A 14,381-nucleotide genomic window follows, 5' to 3' on the forward strand; every position below is an offset into this window, starting at 1 on the left:
TGAAGCCAAGAATTTTTTCTGCAGGCTTGACACTTGTTATTTGGGGAACTGAGGGAGTAATCAAATGTAGCTCTCTATAAAGCCAGCTTGTGACCATGCATGTCCATTGGAATGCACGTTCATGCCTTTTTGGAGTAGAATCACAAAATAATTTGGGTTGGAAGGGACCTTAAAGATCACTCAGTTCCACCCCCTGCCACGGGCAGGGGCACCTCCCATTATCCCAGGTTGCTCCAAGTCCTGTCCAACCTGCCCTGGGACACTTCCAGGGATCCAGGGGCAGCCACAGCTTCTCTGTGCCACGGCCTCCCCACCCTCACAGGGAAGAATTTCTTCCCAATATCCCCTCTGTCAGTTTGAGGCCATTCCCCCTTGTCCTGTCACTCCAGGCTCTTATCCAAAGTCTCTCTCCAGCTCTCTTCAAGGCCCTTTAGCCACTGGAACGGGCTCTAAAGTCTCTGCGCGCCTCCTCTAACGCAGGCTGAACACCCCCAGTTCTCTCAGCCTTTGTACTGATGAATTAATAACTAACATGAAAGAGCGAGGAGTGGATGCTGAAAACCAGCGAGAGTTCAAACGCTGTTTTACAGAGGGTCTGTGCTCCAGAAAACAACACCCTCGACGAGACACCGCCGAGGACCAAGAATGTGTAACTCGGGGCCGCTACCGACGGCTCTTCCCCCGCCAGGGCCGCGGCCGTCCCGCCTCCCCGGCCCGCCCCTCACGGCCGCTGCGGGGCTTCCGCGGGGCCTCGGCAGGGGCTGCGCGCGCCCCGCCTGCGGCGGGAACGGGCCCGGCAGGTGCGTGAGGGGGAGCCCGGGAATGGCCGGGAGCGGCCGGGAAGGGCCGGGAATGGCCGGGGCGGGCGGAGGAGGGAGCTCGGATTCCTGGAGCTCGGCCGCAGCCACGGCGCCGGCAGCGCCCGAACGGGCCCGGCCGGCCTTGCCCAGCACTGCCGGGCACGCCCCCCGCTGCAGCCCTGGGTTTCGCTCCGTATCACGAGTCCTAAAACAAAACGGAGCCTAATTCTGCTGTGAAGGCTTTTTTTTTCTTTTTTGGTTGTTTGTTGTTGTTGTTGTTGTTGGTTTGGTTTTTTGTCATTGCTCGTTGTTACCTTCTTTGTTCTTTACGGAAGGATGAGTTAAGTTTCATCCCTAAAATGCTCAAGATGCCCGGTAGGGAGTAGGAGCGAGGACTTGAATTTCAAGGGAAGTGAGATCCCCAGCACTCAGTAAGGTGAACAAGAGCATCCCTTCTGGCATATTTTTGAGGTATTAGGATTCCACGTACTGTCAGAATCTGTCTGTGGAGAAATTGACTAATTTATGGTTACATTAGCTCATGCCTGCACTCTTTTCAAGGTTTTCTTTTCCTGCTTCTCACACTGTTGTCCAGAAAACTATACATTATTAACTTACTTCTGGTTACTAATAGGTTAGACTAGACAGGAAAGGCAGAGAGACATCATTCATGCTGAGAACTCACTGAAGGATCTGCCTTAAAATGTCTGTTTAAGAAGTTATGGAACAAAAAGACAGGAATAACAAGTAGTAATAAGTTGCCAAACTGGCAGAAACAGGCAGGAATAAACTACCAAACCAGATGCAGCCCCCAAGGACAGTGTTGCTAATGATGGTTTCAGCAGCAAATGTGTCACTAATTTTTAAAGAGGGTTCTAGGGGAAATCCGAGGACTGCAGACCTGGAAGTTTGACAGCCAGCGAGTGAATTAATAGAAAATGTAGCAAGGTAGGCTTATTGGACAGCTGCATAAATATCTAGGAGGGAAAATCAATGTGGCTTAAAAGCCATGCCTTAAAAAAATGCTGTTAATTTTCTGCAGGTTTAAATAAGCATGTTGAGAGGTCTGGCTCACAGTCTGTACTCAGATTTCAGGAAGGTTTTAAACAGGATCCCTCACCTGAGCAGCCTTTGACATAATAAGGGAGTTTCCCTGTCATAAATACACAGTTGTTGCAAAGATAGGAAAGAGGATGTGAGTAAATGGGCAGTTCTCCTGCTGGCTGGAGGTCACCGTTGGGGTGCTGCAGGGATGGTTTGTAGATGACATGGAAAATCAGTGTTTCCAGCTGGCTTTGCCTTATTTGAGGTGTTAAAGAAGAGGGCTGAAGGTGATGAAGTGCAGCTGTAAACTGATTCATATGGGTGCGGAGCAGTGCAAATTTCCCACACAAAATGAGTGAGTTTTTGGAGCGCTAGTAAGTAATTCTGTGGAGTTTTCTTCCTTGGTAAAGTCTTCCTTTGGCTTGTCTTAGAGAGGTTCAGGGAAGACTGTGCCTTGGTCAGAAGGTTCCAGTCTAGAGACATGGAGGATGTGTGGAGGAGCACTGTGTGCTTATTCTGTTCTTCCCCAGGCTCCTGCTCTTGACCTGGGCTGGAGAGCAGGATACTGGGGGAGGTATCCTTTGGTGTGACCCAGCATTGACCTAGCATGTACTCCCACTTGAAATCTGTACAACTGGGAATTGGTGTGAGGAATTGTCTCTCCAGAAGTGGCAGTGCTTTTATGTACTCTTCTTCATTGTTCTGTCAGAAAAATAGATGTGCCTGAGGAAGGTTTTGCAGGTAACTGGATCTAGGAGCCAAAAGTACATGCAAATTGCTGGTGGGATTTTTTTTTTTTTTTTTCCTTCTTTTCATGAAAAATTATATTAAATACCTAAGGAAGTGCCTGCAAATGTAGTCTTGTTAGAAGGATAAAAGAAGCCTCTGTAGACTCTGTTGTGCCTTGACTACAGGGTATATCTGCTGCTGAGCTGGGTTTTACACAGATTTGCAGTGTCTTTCCAATTTTGGCTTGCAGGTTCCTGAACCACTTGCCTGAGATTAGCCCAGCAGCCCTGAACACTCCAGGCACTTGTTCTGATGATTTAGCTCTTGGTCTTCTTTTTCTGAACTTCCATAACTTTTTTTTTTAATACGTTTCCCAGATGCGCTTAACAACTTGTAGTTAATTTGGTTACAACAGGATTAGTAAAAAGTGATTAAACCCACGGCTCATTATTTGAGGCACAGGAGTAGAATTTGTTTATTACACAAGCAAGAAAATCTAGATAGAAATGAAGAGTTGCAGAATTTGTCTGCAGACTTACAGAAGAGGTTGTGTCTCTTGCTTCCCAAATACACAGGGCTTGGATCCGTGGTGTGTGTTGCCTTCTACAGTGTGATTTTTCATAGGCAAGAAGAGATTTGTATTTACAAGCAACATCCTTTCCAGAAAGTGCAGATAGGCTTTGAGGCATAGAGCTTTTTGTTTCAGATCTTGCTATGAACAAGCAGGGAGACAAAGGGTATGTTGGGGGTTTTTGCTGGGTTTCTAAACTGGTGTTGCAGCCCCTCGTTCTGCACTCATGTTTCTGTATGTGACCCATTTCTCCTGGCTAGAAGGCAGTTTTCTGCTGCCATTTCTATTGAAGATGCTGAGATGTGTCAAGGATCAGCCCACAGCAATGAAGTTACAAGTGTCCTGAGGCTGCTGCTATAACATGTCAATAAGAGCACTCGCAGCTTTTAGGAATTATTTAATTAGAAGTGCAGTAGGTGCCAGGCAGCTCAGATCCTGTTTCTGATGTTGCATTCCATAAGAGCAGAAATTACCAAATGAGTTAATGCTCCACTCGCATCAGCCATGTTTGCAGCGTGTCTTTATGTGTGGCTGATGAGCTGGAAGTTCCAGTTAATACTGTCAGAGGAGTCTGGAGGTATTGTCTTCAGTGGGAAGTACTGCCTTGACTGAGTGTTTCAGAGGGTCAGTCTGAAATGGTGAAGTGTTCCTCCTCTGGCCCTTCCTTCCTACAGCACTTTCTCATGGACAGGACTCATTTGCCAAGGCCACCAGACAGTTTGTCTGAGGCAGGCTGGTGAGTTCTGGTGAGTTCTGACAAAATTTTTAAGAATTCCCACCAGCTGAAAGCCACAGCTCAGAGCAGAGTACCTGGCATGGAGCTGGTGGTTCTATGGCAAGTCTCTGACATCACTGAATTATTGCAATAAAGAATTAGGTGGTTAGAAAAAAATAAAACCATCCTACCTCTCTGTCAGTCATGCCAATGTGATTTTATTTTTTCCCCTGCCTATTTTTATATGTTTGTGTCTGGATTCTTCTGAAGTGAAACATAACACTGTTGGGGGAATTGGCACTGGTGATTCAATTTGTAGCAATGCTGAATTTGTTTCACTGTAATGAAAAGAAAGTGTTGCAGGTGGAACTTTCATTGTGAGAATCATCAGACCAAGATAAAGATTAGTTTTGATGTTGAAATTTTTTGTAGTAATTTTTAAATGCTGATGACCTGGTGAAAAATGAGTGGCAACAGCTAATTACTTATGTATATACTTCCTTGCAGGTTCAGCTTTGTATAGGATTCCTTCTCCATTTCTAAATCTGTATGATGCTGGAGCCTTACGTCTACATGTGGTTCAATTTTAGAACTGGTGTTTTTGCATTCTCTTGTAAAAGTCCTTTTTTTGAGGCTGACACTTTCCAAATTTAGTGCCCGTGGGGGCGTTTAAAAAGTTTGGTTTCAGCTTTCTGTGTATTCAGTATAGGAGAAGTGCATTCCCCACTGAATAACAAAGGCTGAAGAGCATCTCCAGCACTGCCCATCTGGGAGATGGGACCAAAAGAACACTGCAAATTATTCTGGAGTTTGATTTAATGGTGCACTTGGTATCACATTTCCATCGTATCTCCAGAATCTCTTGGCCTCTTTCAAAGTACTTTATACAGTGAATAAATGTTTGTACCTGTTCAACAGGTGTAAGGACTGCAGCCCTGAAAAGGAAGCACCAACTTTTTGGAACTCACATAGTAAAGTGGTGACAAACCAGAAGAACAATTGCACCTGATGTAATTGCCTCAGGTCCATACTACTGGCTGGAACAGTAGGTTGAATCTGGTAGGTTGAATCATTTTGGGGAGATTCTAACACAAACATTTCTACAGCACAATAAACAAGTTTGTGATTGTGAATAGGACATCTCTAAACTTCCTGTGGAGATTTAGATTCTGATCCTGTTACATTACCTTTGAAAATGATTGATTCACAACTTCTGTGGGCTTTCTGAGGCACCACAATTATTGAAGTGGTTGTTTTCTGTTTTTTCTGTCTACTTCAAAGATTATGTTAGTTTTAGGTAAAAAGTACATAGTACTGGTTCATCTTTGCTTTCAATTTCTGAATTTTCTAACCTAACAGCAAACTTATTTTCAATGCTCAGTGGAGCAGAGTTGCTTTTATCTGCAGTCCTTAAAAGATGAATACTCAAACTGCTGTTTTCTGTTTGCTCCCCAGTAGAGCCCAATATTTGCCCAGCCTGGTGCAAACACAGCTAAATCTGTCACCTGCTGCTGCAGTTTGCATAGGTTGTCCATGTAGTCGTAGCTTTCAGATTCATTGTTGTGGAGAGATGTGTAAAAGCAGAAGTTTGTGGAAATGAGTTGCTTTTAAATAAGCTTTATAATCCTAATTATGCTTATATCTATTTTCTAGAACTATGCCAAGAAAAAGAAAGCTGTTGGCTCAATTAAGTGCTCTTCAAAGCAACACCAGCTTCCCTCAGATCGATGCCTTGGAGAAACTGAGCACTACACCTGGAGCAGATCCTTCTCCAAAAAGCAGCAAGTATTTTGTGATAGAGAAAAAAAACTCTCCTCAGCTACAAGCAGATTTTTTCGACCAGCCCTGTGTTAGTCTGGCCAAGTCCTTTCTGGGACAGGTAAGACATGAGCACTGAGATTCTTGTAGTGGAGCATGTGCTAGCTAATAACTTAGTGTAAAAGGATGAAATTCTTTCTTGGCCATTTGACTCCCGGGCTTGGCTATTTTAGGAATACAGCTCTCATTCCTTCTCTTGCTAAGTGCAGTGGAATGTAAAGACTAGTAGCCAAATCTATTCTAGATGAGGTCAGAGGAGTAATTTTTCAGGTTTAGTCTGTCACATTTTTAATTGGGGTTTTTTTTGGTGGAGTTTTCCTCCCTTTTTTCTGCTTACTAAAATGGGCTTTACTGCTTGTAGTTTGAAGGCTGTTTCAGGCCCATTATTTTCCTTTCAGCAACTGCTTTGCTTGTTTTTGTTTCTTGCTTAGCCCAGTGGAAAGTAATGCTCTGCAGTCAGCAACATCTTCTCTGCCTCCATTTTACTGTCTTGTTTTGCTAAGGATTGCACAGTCCCACAGTTAAGTTCTCTTCCCTCCAAATATTGCTATTTCTGTCTTTTGTTTCTGAGTTTCCAAGTCATTACTTGCTCATGCAAGGACTTCTCCCTTAGCCCATTGCATAAACTTTGAGGAGTCTTTGGACCTTGTTGAAAGGCTTTGGAAATCAGTGTGGTGGAGATTCACTCTTCTGCTTAGTGAGTCCTTCAGAAAACTCTCTGGCTGTTCCAGGGGAGAGAGTTCCCTCAGTGTTTTCCCTATAAAAAGTTCCAGTCTGGGACCTTCTAAACGCAACTGCAAAACGTGTGTTCAGTTTCACTGCTATGGTCTTATCTTCTCTGGTCTTTTTTATACCTTTATTGTCTGCAGGGTGAGCAGACTCTCTGTGTTCTCATGGCTTTAGATAACTTCAGGAATTTGTTCCACAAACTATTGGTTTTGGCCCATTTTGCTGCATCCAGCCTATTTTTGTTTTCTAAGGATATCTTGCTTGTAATTGACCCCTTTGCTCTGCTTTTTAGTCCTGCTGGGTTTCTTTCTGCTATGCTTTCACCTCTCTGTGATACTCCATATGTGTTGCTATCTTTACAGACATCCTGTTAGAGGCTTGCCTTTCAAGCCTTAACCTTTGGCTGCCTCTAAAGTTCTTCCCAACAAGCTTCCTCACTTTACGTAGTTTCCTCTTTTTGCTGGTAGGCAGGACTCTGATAGATTATTTTTGGACTTTAATGCTTGTGAAAAGACACTGAACTGTGTCTTTCATGGTCATGATACAAAGTTGATTTTCAGGAACAAGTCTTTGGAAAAGACTTTGTGTTTTGCTCCAGATCTGAGAACTGAGTCTTTTCTTATGAGATTCCTGATTCCTCACTCTGCACAGCATTTGATGGTGTCTAAGAAAACATTTTATGTGTCCTGGTCTAGCTGAGGATACCTGAAGTCTCACATTACTGATACATTGTTGTTGTTTTAATGGCTCCATCACCCTTATGCATTCAGTTACTCTGGGCAGATGATATTTGAGTCCTAATTCTGTATTTTTCCTGTTTAGGCCTAGTATTACAAACCAGGTGATTTCTATCTTAATTTTACATTTTCTTTAAAGTAACCCCCAGTCCCCCATGTCCCAGCCTATTCTCTCAGAAAGGTAATTTGGTGTTTCCTTCATTATCTTCATTCTACCAAATTTTGGAGGCATCTGGTATATTAATCTTGCTTATCTTCATGATACCTGAGTTCTTGGAAACAAAAAAGATACATGCAGTAAATGGCCTCTCAGAGGGAACTGCCATAACATCAAGATACATCCTCAATGAGAAAAGTAACTTTTATGAAATGGCTTACTGTGAGGTGTTGGGAATTATCACCAATTTTAAACTTTTTTATTCAACAGAATATTTGGTGTGTCTGAAGACAGGGAAGTGCCTGGATGCTTTTAAACCCATTACCTAACCATTGCACTTCATCATGCTGAGGGAGAAATGTGGCCACATGGGTCTGGTTTTGGGGTGTTCACAGGCACTTGCTGAACACCAGTGCTTTTTTTTCATAAAAATAATAAACTGATTATTTTCAACAATTTGACAAGTGCTGCAGGAAAACCATGGTATGCCAGAGCTGCAAGTTTGGAAACCAACTCCTGGAGCATCCATACTGGATTAGATCAATATCTGCATTAGCAATCCAGCACAAACATCTGTTAGGAATTAAGCTTTCTTATCTGAAGGTCATTTTTGAACAGCTGGATGGAAGGGCTGGATAATTAAAGTGTTAGAATTAAACTGATTGCTGGTACCCAAACAGGACTGTGCTGCAGTATTTCACACACATTAAGTAAAACACAAAGTTTGGAAATCAGGTCAAACCACAAATTCCTTTGTACAAAGTTTAGTTGTTGTTTTATTTTTAAAGAGAATCTTTTGACTGTCATGTTTTGTTTCCCCTGCATCTGCTTTGTTTTATTCAAGGAGGTACCAGCAGCAAAGAACACACTGTAATAACAAAGATCTGTTATTGTCTGCCTGAAGCCAATTCCCAGCTCTCCTGCACTGCCCTTCTCTGTGGTGCAGAAAATACTGAAATAGCATTGATGCTCTCTCTAGAGCTGATTATCTCTGTGATTTGGGACTGGGACTTGTTTGAAACATCTCTAGGGAGAGAAACTGTCTAATCATAGCAGTTATTTAATTGTGCCACTGTCATATTTCTTCTGATCTAAAGATTATACATTCATGATGCTTCAGGGTTAATATCAGTGGTGTTTTTTGCCTTACACCTGATGGATTGGAGTGCAGAATACAAAAAATAACCACAAAAGCAACTCTGTGGTTCTTTTTAATATTGCCTCATCTAGACACTCAAATGCACCAGGCATTTTGTGGGGTGAGTGATAGGTAGGGAACTCCTTGTAGTGGGCTGTGGCCTGGGCAGTGGAAGCTGAAAAAGTTGGTTTTAGCTTACAGACTGCTAACTGGAGAGGATTTAGTACCATCAGGTCCTTTCTTTTCACCTTCTCTGTTTCCACAGCTCTTGCTGTGGTTATTTTGTACTGAGGGCTGGTAACTGATGCACTCTGACCTCTCTTTCAGATTTTGGTTCGCAAACTTCCTGATGGCAGAGAGCTCTGGGGCAGGATTGTTGAAACAGAAGCTTATCTGGGTGGGGAAGATGAAGCTTCCCACTCGAAAGGTGGGAAGCAAACACAACGAAATGCAGCAATGTTCATGAAACCAGGAACTCTGTACGTGTATCAGATCTACGGGATTTATTACTGCATGAATGTTTCCAGCCAAGGTAAGCTGAGGCTGAAAGAGATGGAATGCCAGCAGGATGGGGCTGACATTTCAAGCTACAGCAGCACTGCAGTCACTTGTGAGCTCTCTGTGGGCTCTCTGATGTCAGTGACTTGCTGTCATGATCGTCCCTTGGGACCTGGGCTTTGCCACTGTGCAAGTAGCACAGCAGGCAGGGCCCATCTCCAGCTGCCCAGTTTGTCCCAGCTGGGAGCTGTTCAGGCACACGAAGATTGAGAAATGAGGGAAAATCTGGATGGGATAGAGCTTTCAGTTTTGATGACCGGGCTGCTGCCTCAGTCATGTGATTCAGTGAACCTTGTTCCTCAAAAGTGGTGATGTAGAGAAGAATTCGGAGTCATTAATGACAGCCTAAATCTTGGTGTCTGTTGCCATGGCAGGAAACTCCTCTGTCTCCTACCTTTATCTTCAGAGGCTGAATGAAACATTGGGGGAAAAAAAAGTCTGAGATGTCCTAAGCTTAAGCAAGGAGTCAGTAGGAGCATTTTAGCTGTTTTGTTGTATCTAAAAGCCAAAAAACCCCACCCAAATCAAAATACCCAGACTGTTACAGAATCTTCAATCTTCTTTTATTATTCTCAAGAAAAAATAATCAAGCTCTAATTAAATTATTCTGGAATTTACTGAAACTGTCCTTCCACATTTCAAGACTCTTAACAAGCAAGCATTACTGAAAACTTCCTTTTTTTCCTTTCCTGTAAGAATGACAGTATTTATCTTGCAATGAAGCTGTTGTTTAATTAGACACCTTGAAATGGCAGCAAGTGTTTCCTAGGTAACTACTCTGTAAGAAAAAAATCTCAAACCCAATTTACTTTCTTTTTCACCATTTTGAAGATAAAGGTTAAAAAGCTTGTGTATTCCTAAGTGAAAAGCAAATGTAACTGTGACCATTAATCCTCAGGTTTTGGCCTTTGGACAGAAGCCAAGCAGAGAAACAGTGCCAGGTTATAGTGTGGGGAAAGAGCCTGACTTTCCAGCTGGGGTCTGGAGTCTGGACGATCAACACATGTGAACTTCATTACATTGGCTCTGCTAGATCTGTTCAGATAATGAAAGCACATGGTTCGTTTGTCAGGATGGGATTCTTGGTGTTTGAAATATTAGGAATAACACTTTTTATTAAAAAAAAAATATGTTTAGCCTTTGAATTCTAGAAAGACTTCTTTGAAATACACACTTTGGGAAATTTTTCCTTATATACCTGTGTTTAGTTTTGTAGCAAACCAGTTAAAGAGCTCCCTGTGGTGATGGAATTCATTGGATTTTTTGTTACAAACTCCCTCTCCATCATCCTGTCACACATGCAGTGACACTGGGCAGAGCTGTCACTGCCAGCTTTGTCAGAGCACTGCAGTCGATACTGTGGCTGTGCACTGATGCAGCTACATAAACAGGAGCTGCTCCTTCTGTGGATTTGCCCACATGCAGAAGTGTTACAAGAAAGAATCTGGGGAGGAGTCACACCTGAGATGTTTTTCTCCAGTTAGAGGGAGAAGGAGTTGTTTAATTGTCTTGTTGTTTAGTCTGAGGGAAGGATTGAGGGAGTCATCTTCGTGGTGGCACCTGGGCAAAAGGCAAAAGCATTTAATTCTCTGGATATGGGATAGATTTTGGAAACTTTGACTCTGGCTGTGAAAAAACACAAGGAAACCCTGGCAAAAAAACCCCTGTTTCTTGTGGCATAGCTTGGTTCTTCTTCATAGCACAGACCACACTGAAGGGGAAACAGCTCCAAGAGACAAGTGTATCCTCTGAAGCAGTGGCAGCTCTGACTCTTTAGGGATCACTTGTTTAGATACACAACCTCATAGCCTCTAACTCCAGCTGGAATAAACCTTCTCTGTTTATTGGTTTATGCTGGAGTTCAAGCTCCGGTATCACTCAGGGATAGGAAGAGTGTGTCACCCGCAGCCCTGTGTACATAAAACCACAATGAGATGAGGAGGGGCTCCAGTACTTTTTGTCAGTGAGGAAGGGGAAATAATTTGTGCAGATCACTGAGATAAAGCTGTGTCATGGGGAATTTTACTGTAAGAGGTCTTCCCATCACTGAGTGAAATGCTGCAACTGCCTGAAGCCACATCAGGCATCACTGCATTTGGAGAAATCACGGATGGTAGAGGAGAAGAGCTCACATAAAAAATATAGCCAGAGTCTTTTAGTGTGCATGAATCCTACAGTATCTCCTGAGCAGCACATAATCTTCGTACTAAGAGCTTTCCCTAGAGTTGAGAGAGATGTGGGGCTTCCCTTGCCTCAGGAAGAGGATAAATGCCAGTCATGCTTCTCTTCGACTTAGCTGTGATCTGTTTCTCTGGAATTTGCCAAGGTCTGTATTTTGCTGCCAGATCTGAAAGAATAGCTTGTAAAATGGGTGATGCTCAGCCCAGGGTCACACTGCAGGGACTTCTCCTTAACTTTCAGATCCTAGACTAGGATTTTGAAGGAAGTATTCGGGAGCACTGAGTCAGGCAGGTGAATGGAAGAAAAAATTCTCTTCTCTCCAGTGGCCAAGAGCTGTTTCCAAGCCTGGGAGCTGGAGCTGTTTCAGGGAAGGAGCAGCAAGCTGCACTGTGGGGGTGTGGGACTCCACTGTCGTTACAATTTCTAGCTGCTCAGGGAGAGAATTGACCTCTGCAGTGTTGTTAGATCCCAGCTTTTAGCCCTGAATGCTGCTCATTATATGGAGTGACTCTTATCAAAGGAGATAAATACTTGGCATCACCGACTCGCCCTACTGCTGCTGGTGTGTCCATGTTGGGCAGATGCTGAACCCAGGTGACCCTTGAGAGTGAACTGCTGCAGGCTGGGAGGGGGAGGAAGCCAGGCTGAAGCACTCTAGAGTTGAGCCAAAGGGATTCAGCTACTCTTTGGGAATTAAAATTAAATGTCTAATGTGGAAGTATGCTCAGGAGGACCCAGGGGTGTGAGGGGAATAAAGCAGTAGCTCATCATGGCATCTCTGCACTCTTGTCCTGCCTGCTGTCTCCACCTCTTCCCAAGGCTGCTTTCTGGGTAGAGTGTGGTGTGTGTTGCACACAGCTAGAAAGAACCTGGAAACTTCCAGCTGGAAATGCAGAAAGAGCAGCCAGAGACAGAAATTCCCAGTACCCCCTTGCTGGGCTCTGCAATGCTCTGGGAGCACCTGCAGTTTTCCAAGTGCTCATCTCTCTTCATGTGAACTCCCAAGGACTCAGTTCAATTTATGTGTGGCCACAGTTTCCACTTGCATTTGAGATGGATGAAAGCAAGTAGTATAATTAGCAATTGCTCAGAATCCCACAGTTGTTCCTGGCAATGGAGGCAGCAACATGATATGAAGGATGTTTCTTCATGCATCGATAAAAAGCAGAATTAGGACATGGAACATGTTCTTAAAAATCTAAAATGACCTTTGAGCTCTAAATCACTGTTAGGCCAGGGAAGCGGCTTTTGGCTGCCAGATTAGCATCAATCCCCCCCTCCTTGCAGAAGGGAGTGCCTAGGAACAGATTGCTGACAGCTGTTGGAATTCAGGCTGTTGACTTCACCGAGCTGTAGTGGGGGCAGCAGGGGCTCCGAGAAGGTTCAGGACAGCAGGCACACCTCAGAGAGCCAGGAACCAGGACCTCACTGGGAGCACAGAGGGATAATTTAGTGTGGGATTTGTACAAAAAATGAGAGGGATTCTATTTTGGGAAGTCACAGGTCCTTAGGGATCTGCCAGTGCCTACAAAAAAAACCTTTGCCAGGCATGAGCATGGTTCCAGATGTTCGAGGCTGGAGAGGGAGCGGCAGCACGCAGATGCTGGCGGGAGGAAAGCCGTGGGCGGCCAGCACAAGGAGAGCTGTGTGGGGCTGCACACAGGCCCTGTGCCAGTGCTCTCCTCACCCACTCAGGGGCAGAAGACCTCCCTGCTGTCCACTGGAAAATACCAGGGAAACGTTTCTGTCCCACTTAGGCTGGAGATCCTTGTTAGACAGGGAATGTCTGCTGTGAGCTGTGTCTTTGCTTGACTGTCACCTGGCTGCAACAGCTGGGAGGGCAGGAGACCTAAGGCTTCTGACAGGGTGGCAAATCACATTTGAGAAAAGAATTTGTCCGTTTTCTTCAGTTTTTGTCATAGAAAGGTCTTCTCTGCTAAGTGCTGCTCCCAGGGCTGTGTATCCCACAGCCAGACTGTGCAGCCCTGTCCTGCCCCAGGTCCCTGCCTTGGGAGAGCTTCCCTGGCACGTGTCCCAATCACACTCTGTTGGAGCTGTGCAGTTACCCAAGGCCCTGCTCATCGCACCTGTTCCACCTCCAGGAGTTTGCATTGGTGCCACCTGCAGCTCAGGCTCCCTCAGCAGTGTCTGCTCCCAGTGCCTGCAGCTCCTTCCCAGGTTTCTCTTTGTCCAACCTCACTCTGCAAGCTGCCTCTTTCTGCTGGCAGCATCCAGACTCATTCTTCCTCGCCTTTGTTAGCTGGAGTTCTTGTAATCAGAGTTTATTAGAAATCCACTGGGTTTGGGAGCAGCTTTGGATACCTCTGCCAAAACTGAACCAGATGTATATTTATTCCTGAACATTGTGCTGACATAAGAAAAAGCTCTTGCCCTCTGGCAAGCCTTGAAGCAGCAGCCAGACTTAACAACATGAGGTAGAGCTGGGAAGAGCAAGTCAGCACTGCAGAATGAAGGGCACAGAGCTACAGAACACTGGACATTGGGAGGAGGGAAGGGAGTGCACTTGGAGCAAAGGATAGGCCCCATGGTTGGGTGCACCAGGCCATTCCCTCCTCCATCGGGCTGAGCCACAGGCTCAGAGCTGAAGTGCTGCTGGCAGTGGGCTGAAAGGTGAGGCATTCCCAAAAAACACCCCCATACTAACACCAGCTCTTGTTCTGCACAGGAGAAGGGGCTGCAGTGCTGCTGCGTTCCTTGGAACCTCTGCAGGGCTTGGATGCCATGAGGGAGCTGCGCAGGGCCTCCAGGAAAGCACCCACCAAGCTGCTCAAGGACTGGCAGCTCTGCAATGGGCCCTCCAAGCTCTGCCAGGCATTTGGGATCGACAAGGCTTTTGACCAAAGGGACCTGACTCAGGATGCTGCCATCTGGATGGTGCCTGGACAGGACCCGCCAGGGGAGCAGGACGTGGTGACCACTACCAGGATTGGCATTGGCGACAGGGGAGAGTGGGCACAGAAACCACTCAGGTTTTATTTACGGGGAAACAAATTTGTGAGTGTTTTAGACAAGAAAATTGAGAGAGAGATGGCAGCAAGGGGACACTCCCCTTGCAGCTGACAAGTCTTGCAAGTGCCCCAGGGACCAGGACCTGAGCTGTGCTCTGTACAATGGCCTCAGGCTGCATCATGGCAGGTAGGGGGGCTTGGGTGTTTTTAACAATAAATGTACTTTGTCACAATG

At 45.0% G+C, this 14,381-nt stretch overlaps 1 protein-coding gene across 2 annotated transcripts; it reads left to right on the top strand.

Annotated features, from left to right (window-relative positions):
• Window positions 1-698: 698 nt before the first annotated feature.
• Window positions 699-14,381, top strand: MPG (N-methylpurine DNA glycosylase). 2 transcript variants are annotated; one of them, XM_042036944.1, is made up of 5 exons: window positions 699-800; window positions 4,778-4,918; window positions 5,513-5,738; window positions 8,766-8,970; window positions 13,864-14,381. In XM_042036944.1, the coding sequence occupies exons 3-5, from the start codon at window positions 5,517-5,519 to the stop codon at window positions 14,256-14,258; spliced, it is 822 nt and encodes a 273-aa protein (XP_041892878.1). In that variant the 5' UTR covers window positions 699-800; window positions 4,778-4,918; window positions 5,513-5,516; the 3' UTR covers window positions 14,259-14,381. The 2 variants fall into 2 exon arrangements, with proteins under 2 accessions (XP_041892878.1, XP_041892879.1); XM_042036945.1 differs by lacking the exon at window positions 699-800 and adding an exon at window positions 1,729-1,748.

The sequence above is a fragment of the Corvus kubaryi genome, unplaced genomic scaffold (genome assembly GCF_017639235.1).
Source record: "Corvus kubaryi isolate FWS band 111438036 unplaced genomic scaffold, C.kubaryi_AGA036_p1.0 37387, whole genome shotgun sequence".
In the NCBI taxonomy this organism is placed as follows: Eukaryota; Metazoa; Chordata; class Aves; order Passeriformes; family Corvidae; genus Corvus; species Corvus kubaryi.

Bases quoted from the DNA above. Each gene is read 5' to 3' on its own strand.
- MPG (XM_042036944.1), top strand. From the start codon at position 5,517: ATGCCAAGAAAAAGAAAGCTGTTGGCTCAATTAAGTGCTCTTCAAAGC. The intron at 5,739-8,765 runs GTAAGACATGAG...CCTCTCTTTCAG, and splicing joins CCAAGTCCTTTCTGGGACAG to ATTTTGGTTCGCAAACTTCC. The intron at 8,971-13,863 runs GTAAGCTGAGGC...TGTTCTGCACAG, and splicing joins CATGAATGTTTCCAGCCAAG to GAGAAGGGGCTGCAGTGCTG.